Raw genomic sequence first — 20678 nt, forward strand, 5'->3', positions numbered from 1 at the left:
GAAGTAGTAACTCAATAAATCTTCCCTGATCTTTGTAGGAAATGATTTGAAAATTTGTTCCCAAAAACATGTCTATGTGAAAGAGGGTTTGCTTTCACCACATCCTTAAACTTCTTCTCTCGCCTAACATCTTCCCCTGTCTTGTGTAAATTCCACATGTAAAATGCATCACCCAATTCTAGCTTAAGTTTAGCCCTTTTCTGAGCAACATGAAATTGGATACACTCAACAGAACCTTGAAATTGGCAGCCACATGAATCTTTTCTTCCAGCTCCAATGGGATCCCTTTCGATAAGATTGGTATTCACCTTTGCTGCTGGCCATATTTGGTTTCCAAACCATTTTGAATCACTCTCAACAGCCATGCCAGTCCATTCAGGAACTTCAGCTTGATGGGCCGGGCCAATAGGAATGGGCACGGTGGCAGGTTCATCAAGTGACCATTTCTCAGCACTAGAGCCTCCCTTTGTTCCTCCAGCATGTGAAGAGCCATCACCAGATGTAGTTTTTAATCTCTCCCTAAGATTGTAGTTTGCCCCGACCTGATCATCATACATGCAAGGATGCATCCTTTGACCCTGCAAACTACGGTGATCGATTTTGAGAAATACAGCTTCCCGGAACAACAAAGCCTGCTTCCAGATCTCTTCACTACCATATGACTTCCACTTTGACTTTTTGGGCATTGAACCCATTGCAGGATCACAAGGATTCTCAGCCCTATCAAGAATCCAGTGCAGCATTTCTGACATAGACTCTCTCTTCCTCTTACGACCAGAGCTCCCCTTATTAATACTATCTTCATCGCCACTATCACACCTCTTGCCACCATCCGAAACTCTAGTCATGCTGTTTACTGCATCAGATATATCCGCTATTGATGTTTTACTTCCATTCAAATGGTTGAGTCTATCCATTGCATAATTACGGCTGCATAAGTTTCCAACACTAGCCACAATTTTTTTGGAACCACTGAGCTCATTCAAGCACCTAACTCTAGTAGTTCTACACAACTTTCTCCGATCTAGTAAGACGCATACACTCTTAACCATGATAAAATTGTGAAAGAATAGGAAAAGAAAAGAGGAAGAAATTTTATTGATTGTTAATTGAATTGAATTGAATTATGAAGGTAAAACTAAATATATATAGAGCATTAGCCTATGAAAGATAAAAGCAAATAAAGATAAAGATCTTCTAAGAAAAGATCTTTTTTTCGAGTTATCTTTTTTTAAAAGATCTTATGGAAAAGTAAAAGTAATTTTATCTTTGGGTATCTCATGCAAAAAGATCTTTTTATCTATCAATTATGTTTAGATATAACGATATAAAAGTACTTTTTGTTTATTTATTAGATGAAAAACATCTTTTTTTAAGAGAAAAAGATCTTTTAAAAAAAGATATAAATTACAGCTTCTCAAAAAAGATATTTTTTTTTTCTAGTGCTTTTATTTTTACTACTAGAAATTTGCCAAACACGCTAAAAATAAGAACAATTAAAGATAAGATAAAGATAAGATAAGATAATAAATACTAAAATTGTAATTGAATTTATATATTCAGTTGGATTCAAGGTTCTGAGAACCGGACTGGTCACCAAACCGCTCTAGTCACTGGTTCAACTAGAAAAAATCATTTTAAAATAAAATAATAAATAAATTATAAAGAAACATCCTAAAATATAATTATAATCTAATATAAATCTTAAAATATCTTCAAAATTTAAAACACTACATGAAATATCATCAACCAAAACCATATGATCTTGTCAAAATACAAACTAGAAAGTTAAATAGTAAAAAGAAATATCTAAATATTAAATGCCAACATGAAAATTTGTCATCAATTATCAAAATTCCCAAAAATTTGTTAAGTACTCAACATTAGAAGCCATTAGTTTCAACTTTAACAGAATACAAGTTCATGAACAATTAGGGTAACTCCTGGTCTGGGGCTGCACGGCACATTCTTCGCTTTAGTAAATGGTTTATCAATGATGACTTTCCAACATTAGGATATCCAACTATTCCAGCTCGAACCTTTATACAGTGACATGAATAATTCATGTCAACTTAGTTATATTCATTTGAAACAAGTACTAAAGAGTGAGAACTAGTGTAAAACTTAAAAAGAAAAATAAACTTATTTTTGTAAAATGAAAAACACAAGAAATAGCCTAAAGATTATAGGCAGCAATCAGATAGATTATTTTGGTTATGCAATTTACTGATCCAAACTTTCACTCATACAATGTGTTTCACTATATTTATATCATTTAGGAGTTATAAGAATGCTGCAACAGAGAAAGAAGCACAAAATTACTACTCATGTACTCATACGGTTTAAATTATGTTTTCTTTGTATGGATATTAGATAAGGTAAGGAATTCTTTTGAGCAATAAGAGAAATTCTTTTGCCAAATAATTACTAAAGGAATGACACAACTAAAATTGACACTTAATTGTTACATAACCCATTGGACGAGGAAGCAGTCCTTTGGCTTTGTGTTTAATATTTACATCGGCTGCTAATTCCTTTGCTAACCGGCCTAGTTTTATTGTACCCTTTGCAATACATACAACACAGAATTAAGTATGTGGCATGTGAAACTTCCTAACAAGAGGTTAAGAGCTAGAAAGAAATTAATTTATAGCAGTAGCAGCATAACAAATCCATTTTTAGCAATAATTTCAACAACAACACTTACCTATTCCATAGTCAAGTGCAAAACCTGTTCACAAAGCAGAACCTGTTCGATTCATATCAATTTATATTTTTTTATTCATTAGAACAATAGATACTTAGTAATGCAATGCAGCAAACTGAATTACCCATGACATTATCAATCTACAACTTCTATGTATATATCATCTGCAATAAAAGGAAAAAGTGAAAAACCCAGTAAGCAGTGAAAAATCAAGAATGAACCAAGAAGTTCGCATAACATACTTGTCATTCTCATTCCAGCCAAGGTAACATTACTGAACAGATAAACGACCTCCCTCACCTCATCATCCCCGCACTCGCGACGGCGACAATACACAAGCCACCAGATCTGGCACGGCGATCCATCTCTGTAGCGAATATCGCCGGGAATAGCGCCTCGTCGAGCCTTGCAGAGAATGCGAAGTCGAACGCACCGTCAAAGAACGGCGGGTTGTGAGGGTCAGAGCGCTGGACGAACGGCGGCGAACTAGCGGCTGGCGCCGGCGAAAACGCAGGGAACCTTGGAGTAGTTGGATGCGGCGCCACTGTTGTTGGAGAGGAGAAGCAGCAGTTGGAGGCAGGGGAAGAAGGTGAGGCTGCTGACATCTAGGGTGAAAATTGAAAAATGAGGGTGTTTGGCAAAACGGCATCGTTTAGTAAGAACCGGCCAGTTCAACGGTTTTTCGCCGATTCTTCAATTACCGGTTTTCGATATACGACCGGACCGTTGACGTTGCTGGTTCCCAATTGAACCGGTTGGACTAGCCGGTCCGGTCTGATTTTTAGAACCATATTTGAGTTGTATTTGTGGGCCATGAGACTTTTTTATTGTTGTCATGAGCTAAGGTAGAAGAGTAATTTAATAAAAGTGTACATTGGTAACTGTAACTTTCGCTTTTGAGCGTAATTTTGTAATTGGTTCATGTGCAAGTGAGTCATACGTACTTGATTACTGGCAGCGGTTGAAAAAAGGGTTAGAAATTTGAATAGAGAGAAAAAGTTTAAAATTTGAGTTAAATAAGGAAAGAAAAGTAAGAGGTTAAGGAGGAGTGGATGGGGAACACGAGATGTGTGATAGGTAGAGTTATAGCCTGCACCGGCCCAATTGAGGAGAAGGATGCACTGGTGACCACTGACACAAGTTTCTGCTTTGGTGTCAGGTCTTTAGGTATTTTACAACATTGCCTATATACTTCTGCATATAGTATTATGACACCTAAATTTATACATATTTTCATTCGCACCCCTCTGTATGAATGGGTTGTTGTCTGGGTTTTAGCTCATTTGGGAGAGCGACGAGATGCACCTCGACGACCATAAACCAGCGTCTTAAGTGACGGCGAAACCCTAAATGTAATGGATCTAGGCTGAGTGGTTTCTGTGGCTGTTGGCGGTGATATTGTTTTAGAATCTAATTTCTGGGTGGTAAACAAGTTAGGACGGAGCATGGTAGAGTTTTGCTAATTTTTTGTTACAGAGTATTATTTCTAATGTAAAAACATGTTAATCTGTGAACGCCATTTCTGCACAGGCCTGCATGGAGGGAGAATCCGCGGCGGACGAATGTTATCGGCCGTTGTCTGCTGAAGAAGAGGGAGGCGATGGAAGCAATGCCTTTGGTCCTGGTGGCGACGAATTCGGTGATGAAGTTGAGGATGGGGAATTAGGGGTGGAGTCGGATGCACATGAGAATTTCGGGGACAGCTTCTTTGACAACTGGGAAGAGAGAGCAGTCGACGGTATTGCAGAGCTGTGTATCAATTTCAAGGAAATAACTACAAAGGAGATTATGATGTGCCATTTTTCATATCGATCGGTGGCATTCTTGTTTTATAGTTTGTATACGAAGATGAATGGTTTCGCTATGAAGAAGAATAAGATTCAGCGAAATGTGAGGAATGAGGTTACGCAACAAGAATTTGTATGTTTTCGACAGGGGTTCAGAGAAATGGGGTCCGTTCACGACGGCATGCGACGGAAACGTGAGCCAAAGGCGGAGACCAAATGCGGCTGTGAGGCATAAATGCGCATCCACGTGCACTCGAAAAGTGGTAGATGGATAATATCGTACTTTCAGGACGTTCACAACCACGAGTTGTTGGACGATAGACTGACTTTCATGCTACCGGAGCAAAGGAAAATGAATGCAGCCGCCCTGGAACAAATGAACATGATGCTTAGAGTTGGGATTAAAACGCCACAGATTTATTCATCTTTTGTGCACACTGCCGGGGGATACCAAAACCTTTCGTTTCTAAAGAGGGATATGTATAACCAGATAGGCAAGCAACGGAGGCTCATTGGCAGGGATGCCACGACTTGCCTTAAGTTCTTGGAATCAACGGCGCAGGCGAATCCAGGAATGTTTGTGCATTATTTGGCGGACAAGGACGGTCGTTTGGTCCACCTGTTTTGGTTGGATAATTGCAGTTAGCTGGATTATGGTTTGTTTGGGGATGTCGTGGCATTTGATGCGACATATTGGAAGAATAAGTATATGTGTCCACTGGTTGTGTTTTCTGGAGTCAATCACCATAACCAAACAATTGTGTTTGCCGCTGCGCTAATTGCAAATGAGAATGAGCAAACTTACACTTGGTTGCTATAACAGTTCCTGGACACCATGAGGGGTAAAGCACCTGGGTGTGTGATAACAGATGGACATGGAACGATGAAAAAGGCAATTGAAGCGGTGTTTCCTGGGGCCTAGCACCGTTTGTGTGTGTGACATCTGCTGAGGAATGCCACTTCTAACCTAAGCAACCCCACATTTACTTCTGAATTTAAGAAATGCATGCTGTTCGATTATGAAGTTTCGGAGTTTGAAGATCATTGGCATTATATGGTTTATGCGCTAAAAGATTAATTTGTAATTAAAATTAGATATGGACTATTAAGCAATTATTAAAAACTTAAAAAACATATTTTGTTATGGGATCATTTAATGGTCCAAACATCTTGGGACCATCAAATCTGATGCCTAAAAAGCACCAACACCTCCTCAAAAGCTCTACCAAACCAAGCCTAAGTCAGGAAAGCAAGAGGCTCAAACGTGTTTTTCAAGTCTAGTAAAAGACACAAATTTAATATTAATTTTCGAAATTATTATTAGATCTATATTTTAGTTTGTTTTGTTGTTAGGATTTGTTAGAAAATTTGATTTAGTTTTGATTTGTTTAGTAGTATTTTTAAAAAATTTAAATTAAAATTAAATATAATCTAATCTAATAAGATCAACCCTGATTTAAATTAGTTATGATATCTTTAGGATTTTAAATTTAAATTAAATATGATATAATCCAATTAGATCAAATCTACTTTAAATTAGTTATCTTATCTTTCGGACATTTAAATTAAGTTATCTTATCATATATTATTTTTTAATTAGTTTGTTAGGAGTCTATTTAAATACTTTGTGAGACAATTTACACAATTTTTTATGAATAAATTCTATGGGTGTCACTATGCATGTTTAGGCCTATATTTTAGTTTGCTTTATTGTTAAGGTTTATTAGAAGATTTGATTTAGTTCTGTTTTGTTTAGTAGTATTTTTAGGAATATTAATTTTAAATTAAATATGATCTACTCCAATAAAATCAAATCTGATTTAAATTAGTTATCTTATACTTAGGAGATTTAAATTAAATTATCTTATCTTATCTTTTAGCTAATCTATTAAGAGTCTATTTAAAATCTTTTTATGAAACAATTTAGAGAACTTTTGATCAATAAAATTTTTAATTATTTTATGCACATTTTATTGTGTGATTAAGAGAGGTGAGTGATTTATTTCAGTTGTTGTATGAAGAAGATTGAAGGATCCAACTTAAGGTGATTTTGCATAGTAATTTTTTCAACTTCAACCCTCTAATATAAGTTGTTAAGGACAAATCCTTTCAAGGTATAGTAAAAAAATCTATCTGTTTTTAATAATTCAGTTTTTTCACTAAAATTTTCATCTATCATTCTTAGTTCATGACTTCATTCCACTGGTTTTACTGTAAGACTCAGAAATTTCAGAAAAATCTTATTAAGAGCTAATTTCGATTTATTAATTCGTTAAGTACTTTAATCTCAGAAATTATTTTATTAAAGATAATTAAAGCAAATTTTGATTAATAGAGTTTAAAGTAATTTAAGGTTTAATTTAATTTTATAATTATCGAATTATTTTTTATATTTAAAATTTAAAGTTTAGCAAATGTAAAATAATAAGAATTTTATATGATTTGGTTTAAATAATTGAGATTTTGAAATTTAATACTAATATTTTTATAAATGAAGAAAATTAATTTTATTATCTTATAATTTCAATTAGAGTATTTGATTTCAAATCAATTAGTATTTTGATACAATAAATAATATTTTAGAGTAATTTTAGAGATTTAATTAGATTTCAGATTAATCCAAAATCTCCAATTTCATACACAAAACCCTAATCCCCAAATCAAAGCCTAACTAAACAAAATTTTAATTTTTTTACCTTGATAAAATGACCGATACCAAAATTGTTTTCTTCTATATATTTATATAAATTTTGAATATTAATTCCCTACTTTAACTTTAACATTACCTTTTCTTTATTGTTATTTCTTTCTATTCACCGCCACCAATCCTCTTTCCTCAACCTTCCCCAAAACCCAACATTTAGCAGTTTCAGAAAAACCAAAGAAAAGAAAGAAACGAAGGAAAGAAAGAGGGAAACGGGGAAGAAAAAATCAGAGACGGAGGAAGAGAGCGCCGGGGAGGAGCCGCTGCCACACCACTGCCGCGCTGCTCAGGACCGTGTCCCGCTCGTAGGGCTGTCAAACGGGCTAGCCTGACCCGTTTAAGCTCGGCCCGTTAGGCCCGCAGGTTAAATGGGCTAGCCCGTTTAAGCCCGCTTTAGTCACGGGTCATAATTTTTTAGCCCGGCCCGTTTATGGCCAGCCCAATGGGTTAAACGGGCCAATCCATTTATCCTTTTATTTTATTTTTTGAAAAATATTTTGACAAAAAATATCACTTTTAGGTCAAAAACCTTTTAAAAATAATATTTTTTTAGTTGATGGGTCGGATTTTCGGGTCGGATCAAGATAAATATCGGCTAAAAGTGTTACTTTTTTGAAAAAAAAAACGTAAAAAAATAAACGGGCCACCCGTTTAGCCTGCGGGCTAGCCCGTTTAACCCGTCATTTTTTTTGGGTTAATCGGGCTCAGCCCGTTTAGCCCGAAATTTAAACGGGTTAATTTTTAGAGGCAAAGCCCGCCCATTTAAATGGGTAAACGGGGTTGCCCTGATGGGTTTAGCCCATTTTGACGGCCCTACCCGCTGGCTGCTGCGCCGTGCGCAGTGTCGTCGTCGCCGTCCGCTGCTGCACCACGCCTCGTCGTCGCAGCCGGAAGCGTGACATTCTGGTAGTGAGGGTGTTAAAATATGGTATCAGAGCAGTTCATCCTGATTAGAGCCTTGGGAATGGACTGACTATGCTTCATTATACTCTCTGAATGTCTGTCATGTTGTAGATCTTGTCCAAATAACAAGAATTAGAGTTTTATGCACATGACTGCCTATTAATTAACACTATTAGCTTACCGTTACATATCTGTTGATGTTAAGTCTGGCCAACTTAATGTTGATGACTTATGTGAACGGGAAAGTTAATAGGTTACTGTGGGCGAATTGGGATTGATAAGTAATAGGTAACGTTTATCGCGCGGCTTGCGGACGTTAGGAATTAATTCTCGAGGATATTCTTTTATGTGTCTTGAAAATTCTACTGATAACTTGTAACTTGTTCTTTCATAGTATGCCTTAAAAACCTTTATTTGAGGTTTCTTTTTGAAAAGTAGTTTGATTATTTCTTAACCTTATCTCTTGTTAAAATGCATCCTCGTTTAATTCTAACTGCCTACATTTACTTAAATTCTTTGGAGGATTTGTTTTTGTTTGTTCAAACTCTTTTTGATTCATGTACTCTTTTATGTGACCTTAAAATTGTTTAATGCATAGAAAAAAAAGTCTTTGAAATCTTTAAGAAATTGCTATTGATTGGGTTGTTTTTCTTTAAGAATTTTGTATTTCTTCAAATTAGCTGAGAACTTATTCGATTTGTCGTGTCTTGTAAATTCTGTTCGAGTTCCTTGATTAAGTTTCTTTCTCAAAATGTGAGAGGGTTTCCTTTCTTATATCTTTTAATCTTCTTGAATATCTTTATGAGATTGTGATTTCAAAAAAAAATTAATAATAATGTACTTGGAATTTTAGTTTTAAACTTTTTAAAAGAGATTTTCGATTCTGTTAGAAAAAATTTCAACTTAATCCTTTCTTACTTGATTGTACCTATAATTATTCTTTAAATTTGATAAAGATGTTTTGAATTTGACATGTCTTTATTCATATGTATTTTTGAAAACATACCTCAAAATTTTCTTTTTAAACAAAATTTGAAATTCCTTTCAATATTACCGTGATTTCACTATATACTCCTAATTGACTAAATAGAGTATCTTTTGAGATTTTTGAGGAATTACTTTTGATCCTTAGCCAAATTAAATTTCATCTTTCTAATTTCACAAATTTTGTCTTTACCTTAAAAATAGTTTTGGCGAAAAACAACTTGATTTTCTACCAATCTTACTTTGTTTTTATGCAAATTCTTAATTGATAAATATCTTTCAAAGTTGTTGAGAAAACATTTCATCCTTAGCCTAACTAATTTTCATTTCACAAATCTTGCATAGTTTAATTTGACTTGAATTTGTTTTAATATGACATAATATTTACGTTTTTGATGATTCTCTTGAATTTTGTAAAACAATTGCCCTTTTCTCCTCCATGGTTTCTATTGGAGTTCTTTGAAATAAAAATTCTTTCCTATTTGCATTTTGATTCTTCCTTCCGGCATATTTTATTATTTTTTACCATTCTTATTTGTTGGTGATTTAAACCATATCTTCATATTCTTGTGAACCTTGTGCTCCTCTGATTTGATTTTAGTTTATTTTGATCTAATTTATCACTACCCTTTTCTTATTTTCTTTGGAGTTTCTAAATTCAATATTTCTTGTTAGGATGCGAAATAACTCTTTTTGAAACGTTTTATCGTGCCTGTACATTACTGTTTAGTTGTAATCCTACGCCTCCTTCTGAATTCATGTGAATCTTATCTTTGTCACTTATTCTTCTCTTACTGAGATTTGTATCTCTTTGAACATACTTGCGCCTATCTCTTTGAAAATTATTTTGGTACAACACGGATCCTTGAATCTTTGAAAATGTTAAGTGCTCCTTCTAATTGGGTGGTATAGGCTTAAGCATTCTAATCGTGCCGTGTAATTTGACATGTCATTTATCCTTTTTCTTTTTTTTTTAAGATGTAATTTATTTATTTTTTTTGTTTCATAATCTTCACCCTATGCATATCTTGATATGTTTATACTTCTAACTATGTTAAGACTCTTACAACACGGTTATTAATCTTATATTCTATCACAAGCCATGAAACCCTTATAGTAATCTGAAGTTGTTCCGTTGCGATGCGTCATTATTGTCTTTAATCATTCTTCTTCTATAAAATCTCATACTTTTTTTTCCAACTCAACTTGAATTTGTTTCAAAACAATGTGTTGTTTTTCTTCTTATTGATTCTATCGAAATTCTCTTTTTCAAGAGTTATCCTTGTAGTTGCTAATTGATTCCTTTCTAGCATATTCCGTTGCTTGTGTAATCTTGTTTACCTGCAATTTCATTCATTCTTTCAAATCATTATGAGTAATGTCCTCGTCGCTTTTCTTTCTTTTCTAAGGTCTACTATCCTTCTGAGTATACTCGAAAATAATTTTGATATCTTGTGCGACCGTTAGACTTAGTAAACGACACATTAATCTTTTAGGACATATTTAGTGGATGTAAAAGGTAAAACTTGTAAGTGTACGACGTCACAAGGAGTTGTGGAGCCTTGTGTTACGTGAAAGAGTTTTGTTGATGTGGGACTTATGACCAGTAATAAGGTTTGTAAAGTGTTTGATGAGGTTGAAAACTCTCGGATGAGTTGTTCGATGAAGTACGGTTGAAAATAATAGAGATAAGTTATGTTAAAGTTTAAATAGTTGAATATCTGAAGTTGGTGCGAAATCAGTGTGCGAATGTTAAGCACGTCGTTTTAACTCCAGCCTGTTTTATAAACTTTCACCGCGTTGCTTTACCATTACATATTTGAACCATAACATCATTTGCATAAAGTTTGCTTTGTAATTTCTGTCTTGCAGTCACACTCCTATCCTTATATCTTTATGCTATGTGATAATCAAAGTATTTGAAACTATATAAATATGAATAATAAGGTTCTTTGCTTTTTACTTAAAAGTGTTAAAACCATGTAATATTTTCTGTAATATACTAATTTTCGAGGACAAAAATTTTTATAAGTGGAGTAGGATGCAAGACCTAGAAATTTCAAAAAAATCTTATTAAGAGTTAATTTCGATTTATTAATTCATTAAGTACTTTAATCTCAGAAATTATTTTATTAAAGATAATTAAAGCAAATTTTGATTAATTGAGTTTAAAGCAATTTAAGGTTTTATTTGATTTTATAATTATCGAATTATTTTCTATATTTAAATTATAAAGTTTAACAAATGTAAAATAATAAGAATTTTATATGATTTAGTTTAAATAATTAAGATTTCGAAATTTAATACTAATATTTTTATAAATAAAGAAAATTAATTATATTATCTTATAATTTCAATTAGAGTATTTGATTTCAAATCAATTAGTATTTTGATACAATAAATAATATTTTAGAATAATTTTAGAGATTTAATTAAATTTTAAATTAATCTAAAATCTCTAATTTCATACACAAAATCCTAATCCCCAAATCAAACCCTAACTACACAAAATCCTAATTTTTCCACTTTAATAAAAAGACCATACCAAAATTATTTTCTTCTATATATTTATATAAATTTTGAATATTAATTCTCTACTAACATTACCTTTTCTTTATTGTTATTTCTTTCTATTCACCGCCATCAATCCTCTTTCCCCAACCTTCCCCAAAACCCAACAAAACCCAACATTTAGCAGTTTCAGAAAAACCAAAGAAAAGAAAGAAACGAAAGAAAGAAAGAGGGAAACAGGGAAGGGGAAATCAGAGAGGGAGGAAGAGAGCGCCGGGGAGGAGCCGCCGCCACACTACTGCCGCGCTGCTCAGTACCGTGTCCCGCTCGCTGCCGCGCCGTGCTCAGTGTCGTCGTCGCCGTGCGCTGCTGCACCACGCCTCGCCGTCGGAGCCGGAAACGTGACATTCTGATAGTGAGGGTGTTACAATTATTACCTTCTCTATCTTTTATTTTCGTAGTAATCTTTCTTATTCTTCTCCTTTCCACCCTTCCAATCTCTTGGCTGGGAGTCTAATGCTTTGTGTTTATTAAACCCATTAACTTCTTATCATTCATTCTGCTTATTGTATTCAGAACCTGTAGAAGAAGTGAAATTCAACAGCAGCATGAAACAACCACCAGCAATACCCTATAATCTCAGATGTCATGGTCGTGTAGTCGGCGAGCGCTATTTGAGGCCCAGACAAGTCTTGGTTGATCATAGCTCCAACAAACCAGTCTCGGTCAATCATAGCTCCAAGAAACGTCGACCCAGACGCAGGTCATTCTTGTTACTTTTTATGACCTTCATGCTTTCTTTTACATACTTATTCTTCACCTAACAAGAATACGCAGCAAATTATCAATATATTGATTTCTTTTTAATATTCTTTTTCTCGCAAATCAATTTTGTTTGAAATCAAAGACAAAAGCCTTGTGATCCCCCTTTACCTGAATGTGATAAAGACGAAGAGCCCTCTTTACCTGAAGGTGGTAATGATGAAAAAAAGTAAGTCAGCATGATTTTATTCATTTAACTTTTTTCGATTATAGTTTATGGCATTACATTATTACATTATTATTATTATTATTGCTTAAATTTCCTTGTTCTTACTAATCAAATTCTTTGTGACATCAAAGGGAAAGGAACATGTTTGTTCTAGGCGCTAAGAGAGGCACTGAACCTGTAGAAGAGTGGGTATTATTGACTCTTTTTCCCCCAATTATGACTTGTATCCGTATATCAATTTGTTAATAATACTGTTTTTGGGCATTCTTCCAGATATCGCAGGAAAGCGAGAAGGTATTTTATGGAGACTATGTTTCCTTATCCATTAGCTGCAATGAAACACTACAACCATGGACTAAAAGAGGTAAATTAACTTGTTAGTCCTAGTTTATTGATTTCTTTTGATTATAGTACCTTAATTAAACAATAAAAACAAAAATTCTTCCCTGTTATTTGTTTTTCAGGAAGAGCAATACGAGGTTATTGATACTCGTGATAGGCTGTGCTGTTATTTCAAGAAACTTGGCTATATACGGCTACTGCACTTTATAGCTGAGCCTAAATATACTAAAAACATGCCCAATGCATCAGAGGATACCGCTAAGCAATTTTATGCCCGGATGCATCAAATGCCTAATCGTGAAACTCATGTGGATTACTGTAAACTGTATGAAGGACCCCCACAACCTGGTATCATTACTACAATTTATCTTTCGTGCTTTCTAATTTTTTGGCCCCGCTTAATGATGCGGCTTGTTCGGAATGTGTTGTAGGTTTCCAGGCTAGCCAAGAAGTCATTCCCTTGTGCTGTGAAACTTGTGGTCTTAAGGATCTGGAAGCCCTTGAGTCAAAATCATTGGAATTGAGGTTTATTCTCTCTTTAGTGATAGTGATTTATATTTATAAGAGTTTATATTGACTTGTTTTTATTTTGGAATTGAAGTGCTGAAGGTGAAGGAGGAGAGGAGGAGTATTGGAAGTAAGAGTCAGTGTTTCTCTTTTTATAATATGTTTATCTCCTGTATATGGATTATGATTTTTAATTGAAAATTGTTTCTATTTGTTTTTGTATGCTTTCTGCAGTGGTTATCACACCGGCACTCCTCCAAAAATTATTGTGGCACGCAGAGACCCAGAGGTCATAGCGAGACATGCCAAGCTGAGAAAGAAAAAACGTTGAATGGATCTTAGAAGAATTGAACAACTAATGTCCAGTCTGTTCCTTTGGCAAGATTTCCTTGTTAACCAATGTTGTTTACTGAGAATACTGTCTAACTTGATTACATTTATATAAACTGTGATTTTGATGATGCAGGGTTGCTGATTGGCAAGTTTCTTGTTCTTTTGATAGATATATCATTCTATATGGTATACAACTGATTCATTTCTTTTTGAGCCACTTTGTGGAGACACCCTTTTCTTGTCTCCAAAAAATGTTGTACATATAAGTTGATAGACTTGGAAGAAAGTTGTGTAACATTGTTACATCATAAGGGAAATAGGGTCCTTGTTTTTACTTTTGGGAGAGTAAAAAAAGAAAGGGGAGGGTTATACTTATTTTTATGTCTTTGCCAAATTTGAACAATAAGAGTGAGAATCATTTTGTCACCTTTTCATGTGCCCAATTGATTTATCATTGATGTCATGCCAAATTGCATATGAGAAATATAAAGTATAGGAACCATAGAATTAAACTAGAAGCTCTTCTATGCCAATAGAATGAGAATTAGGAACAAATCCTCTAAAAATGGCTACAATGTTTCAAGCTTGACATATAATTTCGTTACTCAAACTTTAAGAAAACTCTTACAAAAATAAAATATTATTAATATGAGAAAGTATTGGGACTTGGGAGACCATGAGTTTAATGTACAATGTGTACAATAGGGTAAAAAGAAAATTAAGAGTAGATGATAATTAATTTAATTAATTTTTAATAATTTTTCATTTTGAATTCAAAAAAATAAGTATTTGCAATAAGTGGTAGTTACATGTACTGCAACTCCCCTTTTTCGTATGTGATTTCACTTCTTCAGAGTCTTCTTCTCGCCTCATCTCTTCCCTTCTCATCGATTCGTCGCCGCCCAGAGCACCCGCCGATGCCGTCCTGCTCACCGCGGACGTCCGAACACCCCCTTCGCGCACAATGAGCGATTCGCGCAGCCCCCGGCAGCTGGCGGGTTTCACGTCGCAGCATCTTCATCCACAACATATAGGGGATAAACGAGGCGGTCGTTTCATACGTGCATCACCCCGTGCTATACATCCACAATCAATGAAGATACATAATCAATGGCAGAGATGGCAAAAAATTAGTTGGTCCATAGCTTTGGTTGCTATGTATCCACATATCCACAATCAATGAAGATATAGAATCTTTAGCTCTCTTTTCTCTCTTCTTTAACTCCTCTGATTTAATTCTGCTCTCTTTCACAATCTAGTCGTTGTCGACTCTCTCCAACCTGCAAATGTGCTGGATGTTCAATTCACTAGGGATGTAGATAGTTATTTTAATTCTTAATCGTCACTGCTACACATACAAGCAAAAACGGCCTACAAGTGTTACAAGTTGGCCCAGCCCATCAAAAATACACGCGCACTCACTCACTTTGAATGGAGCGTCATTTACACGCGCGCAACTCAACGGTTGCGCTTCGCAAAAAGCGCTCGTTATGGCGCACTCTTTCACTTCTCCTTCTTCGAAGAAAACACAAACCGTCCATTTTTGAGCAACATTCCAAACTGAAGAGATAGAACTCGTCGGGAAGATTAGCAGAAACCATCAACACAGGATAGAGCTCTCCATCAACAATCTCCAGAAAAACGAAGATATATTACTCAAGGTACGTTACTATTTTACTCATCTTGTAGATTTTTCACATTTCGAAATCGAAGAACTAGGTTTTACTGTTCTTCTACGTTCTACGTTTTACTGTTCTTCTTGTTCTAGCTCTCATTTTACTATTTTTAATGTTCTTCTTGTTCTAGGTTTTACTGTTCTTCTTGGTTCTAGGTTTTACTATTCTTCTTAGTTGTTCTAGGTTTTACTATTCTTCTTGTTCTAGTTCTTCTCGTAACTAATGTTTGGAAGTATATTGCGTAATTTGGTGGGTGTATATGGAGTAATTTGTTGGGTGTATATGGCATAATTCGTTGGGTGTATATTTCTGAACTGATATAATATAATATAATCAATTGTTGCAAGTGTTCTAAATATTGCTTGTCCTTGGGTGTACATTGCTTGACCTTATAATGTTGCTTGACCTTGTATATTTATGCATGTTTGAGTGAATTAAAACATCATTTGAACTGATCTAATTAAATACTTATGAGAATCCGTATTCTATGGGTGTATCTGACTGATATCTATGGGTGTATTTTTCATTTCAGAAAAAATAGCAGGCAAAAATCAAGTTGGAAAAAATGTAAGAACAAATATATGTCTTTGATCAAATCAGTTTTTCATAATAGAAATATATCTGACTCTAATTTTGCTTTGTTTACAGCAAACCAAAGACCTTAAATGTGCAACCCATTTGTTGAGTGACAAATTCAGAAATATGAGCGAGGAGAAGAAAGAAATTGTTAGGGATTTGGGATTTGGTGGCCTGATGCACATCCCGCCGCTAAGGGTGCATCACCAAATATTAAGGGAGTTGGCTAACTCCTTTAAATTAGGGAAAAACAGACTCGAAACCGGCTACGGTTCTTTTAAAGTAAGACAAAAAATAATAGGGGCTGCGCTTGGCATCAACGCATCAGGTAACTCGCTACAAACATAGGTGTATATGAGCCAAATTCAGGTGTATTTCAACTGATGCTTGGGTGTATTTCAAGTGATTTTCATACTATGTTGTTTTCCTTTTTGTAGGAGATCTATTTCCTCAGAAAGTCAATTATAAGGATCTTTTTGAAGACGACAAACAAATTTTTAGAAGATTCCAGGGAAAGACCCTCAAAAATCTGACAGATGAGATGATGGCTATTGGTGTTGATAATGAACAGGATCGCCTCATGTTCAAGAGAATTTTCATCCTCTATATATAGATGGCGTTCCTGTTACCAACAATAATAAACAAAATCTCCCCTGTGCACCTGGCACCAATTTTCAAGATGGACACAATAACAGAGCGGAACTAGGGAGCACATGTTTTGAATTTTATCATCAAGGGCATAACAGATTACAATCTGCAAAAGAAAAAGGCAATTGATGGCTGTCTGTTTGCCCTGATGATAGTTTACTTTTATCTATCAAAAAATAAAGACAAGAAGAAGGTAGAAAGACCTCCAGAACCCTGGATTGCCAACTGGACTAGAGAGCAGTTGGTTGAAAGAATGAGGACAGAAATGGAGGAACATATGGTAAGTGAACAAAATATCTTGAGTGTATTTTATTTACCTGAATGCTGCTAACTAAAATTTCTAATGTTTTAGGGAATTGTAAAGATGGCCGAAACAAATGATAAAATGAAAGAAATAAAGAAAAAAGAAAAAAAAGAAGAAACCAAAAAAATAAAAAATGGAAGGCAAGTTCATCATCATCATCTGAGACTGAAACAATTGAAAGTGAGGTCCATTCTACCTCTGAGTCTGAGACTGAAGAAGACTCAGAGGATTCAACAAGGAAACAACCCACCCGAAAAGCCAAAAAGTAAGTAACATACTTGGGTGTATTTTGTTTATCCAGTTGGGTGTATTTTGTGCATTCATTTGGGTATATTTTATGAATTCATTTGGGTGTATTTGGTGCATTTATTTGGATGTATTTTGTCCCTTTTAGTATGTTTATAAATAATGATTATTTGCCTTCCAGAATGGAGTCCAAATAAAGAAAGAAGATCCAGGAGGATTCTAATTCAGAATCTGAATCAAATGATGAGTAATGTTCTGAAATTATTACTGCTTTCCTTTGGGTTTATTATCAAGATTTCATGTATTAACAGAGCGTCTCTTATTAACTTTTAGAAGCGAAGAATCATCACCAGTAGAGAAGCAAAAAATAAAGAAAAAGACTCAGAGAACACCACAAAAGTAAGCACTTCTTTGGTTAGTGTTTTGTGATCAAATTAATTTTGTATTTTTTATTCATACTTGTTTTTTCCCCCAGGACACAATCCAAAAAGAAAAAGGTCATTGTTGAGGATTCATCTCCTAAGCAAGCTCAATCCTATCATGGGTACAGTACTTTGTAAGCTATATTACCATCTATCATCAAAATTATATTTGTTAACATGTTCTTTTATGCATGTACTGTCAGATCTGAAATTGGAACTGAATAATTAAATGAATTCTTAAGGGAAAACAATAAAAAATCTGTTGCACAGGGGTATGTCTTGTTGGGGTGTATATTTCAGATTTTAAGGTATTTTCATTGCTAATAATTGTTTGTTGTTTTTCAGGGAGAAGGAAGCTGACCTGCGATCGACGAAAGGCCACTATGTCTCATCTGAAACGTAAGAAGCTTTATTTGATAAAATATTCTTATCCTGATTTAACAGTATGGTATTTTTTATGAATAACATGTACTCTATTATGTTTAGAATACCGGACGTAAACTTAGAAGTGGTGATCCTTCATCTCAAGGACACACAGACCAAAGTAGCGTAAACAAACCGACAGAGAGCATGTAATTTCTCTTTCAAATAACAGTTGCTTTTATTCTTTTATTACCTTCTACTTCTAATTATGTATATATATTTTTTTAGAAAAAAGCCCTTTAATGTTTTATTCGAGAAAAAAAAGGCAGGAAAAAAAGCAAAAACTGCAAGTATGTAAGTTCTCAAAAAACAAAGCCTGTCTTTCTTTTGAATGCTTCGGGTGTATTTTTAATTTTCTTAGGGTGTATTTTAGGTTGAGTCTGGTTGTAGAGTCAGCCAGTGAGCCAGCTGAAGAGAACATGATGGTTGTGAGGGAAGAGACACAGTCCGAAGCGCTTGCAATGTGAGTTTTTCAAGAAAATTTCAACCTTATAACCTTTTTATTTTCGGAGGCTTTGTTAACCTTTTATTTTTCTTCTTGTTTAGAGTTCCGATTCAAGTTTGTCTACTACTGTTCCAAATAACTACTATGCCGGAAATTGAACAAACACCTGAGACAGAAAATGAACCAATCCCTGTGCTACAAATTGAAGGAACTACAAAAAGGTAAGAAATAGTCTTGGGTGTGTATTTGGTTACAGTTTGGGTGTATATTGCCCCTGTTGGGGTGTATATTTTCATGATTGATCTCTGACTAGTTTTTTTTATAACATGATTAATTTTATGTAACCCACGCTTCCCCCAGCTCCATCTAAAATGTAAGTTCATCAAAGTAAAATCAATGTTTGGTTATCATTCGTATATTCTTATTCTTATAATACGTTATACATGATTACGCAGTAATCCAGCTCCAGAAGATGCTACTGCGCTGATGATGATGGCACGGACAGCATCGTATGTTCCTAAAATAGATCCAATGCCATCATTCAACATTGGCTTGACTAATTCAAGCCAAGAAGAAGCAGTAACGCAGGAGGGAGCGTCAACGCAAGATGGAGGGAGGGCAAAAACTACAGAAACTCCAAAACTGCTAGAACAATTAGGGGATCTGGTACAAAAAATTTCAAGTGGTGGGGTGACAAAAAAGAAAAAAGTGGCGGAGAGAGTTTCGAGAAGTTTGAAACTCCTGTGATGATGAATGAAGATACTTCTGACATGAAAGAGAAATGCTACCTCTGGACCATACGAGTGAAGACATACGCAGATGGACTAACTAATGAGTTTGACAAGGTCTGCACACTCCAAGCCCAAGATAGATATACTTTGTCAAAACTCCACCTTGCATCACTCGCAGCTGAAACACATATAGAAGTTGAGGTAATATTACAATAACATTAATATTTTTATCACCAAAATTAACTGCAATGCTAATTGATGTAAAATTGATTTCGACATCTTTTTCTAGATTGTCTCTACCATGTGCTTCATCTTAAACCAGCAAAAGATTAAAAGGTTTCAAGAAGAAGTATACTATCTCTCCCCTAATATTGTGGTAAGGGTTGCTTCAACAAATTTTGGGTGTATTTTCTGCATTCCTTCGGGTGTATTTTATGTGTTCATTTGGGTGTATTTTCTGTGTTAAATTAGGTGTAAGTTGTGTATTCATTTGGGTGTATTTTCTGGATTCGTTTGGGTGTATTTTCTGTATTCATTTGGTGGTTCACAATTTTTACAGAACATGGCCATTGCAAATCATCCACAAGGGGTATTCTTACGGCCTAAAACGAATAAGCCGTTCAGGGTGGAAGACTACCTAATGTTTATACCCTTCTTGGACCTTAAAAAATTAGCATTGCATCATTATATAAGTTTTCATTTCTAAAACTTCTTATTACCATTTTTTACTTATGTGCCAAATAAACTAAAACATTGTTCAATCTGAACATATTTAAGATATTTGCACCTGTTTGCCATTCACAACATTAGTGGTTATGGTTGGCTGATACAAGAAAGTGAAAATTTTATATAGTTGACCCATATCACACGAAATCTCCGTCCGATGAGAGAACTGCCCTGAATACATTCATTGTAATTTGGTTCTGTGTTCTGTATTTTAATAGTTGGGTGTATTTATGTTCAATATAAGGTGTAACTTTGTGCTCCTTTGGGTGTATCCCTTTATTGAATTTATTCATGTATTACTGATTTGTTTTGTGTTTTAAGGGATATGTAATTTCACGAATTAAAGTATATGCTGGGGGGCACCTCTGAAGACAAGGGACAAGGAAAAGGAAAATGTACCATCATACCTTCACATCTCAGGCCAAAAGACAAGGTATAAATCTTTCACTCTGAAAATGAAATTTTTCTATATGTAATTTGTAATTTATTTTCTTGGTTTTCAGCTATGACTGTGCTATCTACGTAATGAAGTGGCTTAAGATATTTCAGCCCGCAAACATTAAAAGAAAAAAGTATGAGTGGGACAATTGGACCCAGGTAAATATGTTTAAAACTAAATAACTCTGTATTACTTTACTCAATTAACATGGTTGATTAAATAGAATATTCTTTTTAACTGTAGGACGAGGTGGACCACTTTAGAGTAGAATAT

At 34.7% G+C, this 20678-nt stretch overlaps 2 protein-coding genes across 9 annotated transcripts; one reads left to right on the forward strand and one right to left on the reverse strand.

Moving 5' to 3' along the window:
- Nucleotides 1–1816: 1816 nt before the first annotated feature.
- Nucleotides 1817–3312, reverse strand: LOC112766474 (uncharacterized). The gene is made up of 2 exons (XM_025812371.3): nt 3008–3312; nt 1817–2039 (listed from the first exon to the last, which is right to left on the reverse strand). Exons 1-2 carry the CDS (start codon nt 3310–3312, stop codon nt 2024–2026), a joined length of 321 nt encoding a protein of 106 aa, XP_025668156.1. The 3' UTR covers nt 1817–2023.
- Nucleotides 3313–11679: 8367 nt separating this feature from the next.
- On the forward strand, nt 11680–14195 carry LOC112764716 (uncharacterized). 8 transcript variants are annotated; one of them, XM_025810470.3, is made up of 10 exons: nt 11680–12056; nt 12173–12359; nt 12504–12587; nt 12719–12772; nt 12861–12951; nt 13052–13277; nt 13361–13454; nt 13531–13566; nt 13671–13814; nt 13903–14195. In XM_025810470.3, exons 2-9 carry the CDS (start codon nt 12205–12207, stop codon nt 13765–13767), a joined length of 837 nt encoding a protein of 278 aa, XP_025666255.1. In that variant the 5' UTR covers nt 11680–12056; nt 12173–12204; the 3' UTR covers nt 13768–13814; nt 13903–14195. The 8 variants fall into 8 exon arrangements, with proteins under 8 accessions (XP_025666255.1, XP_072078314.1, XP_072078315.1 ...); XM_072222213.1 differs by having other exon boundaries at nt 11680–12011; XM_072222214.1 differs by having other exon boundaries at nt 11680–12011; nt 13671–13801.
- Nucleotides 14196–20678: the final 6483 nt, after the last annotated feature.

This window comes from Arachis hypogaea, chromosome 17, assembly GCF_003086295.3.
Source record: "Arachis hypogaea cultivar Tifrunner chromosome 17, arahy.Tifrunner.gnm2.J5K5, whole genome shotgun sequence".
NCBI classification, from domain to species: domain Eukaryota; kingdom Viridiplantae; phylum Streptophyta; class Magnoliopsida; order Fabales; family Fabaceae; genus Arachis; species Arachis hypogaea.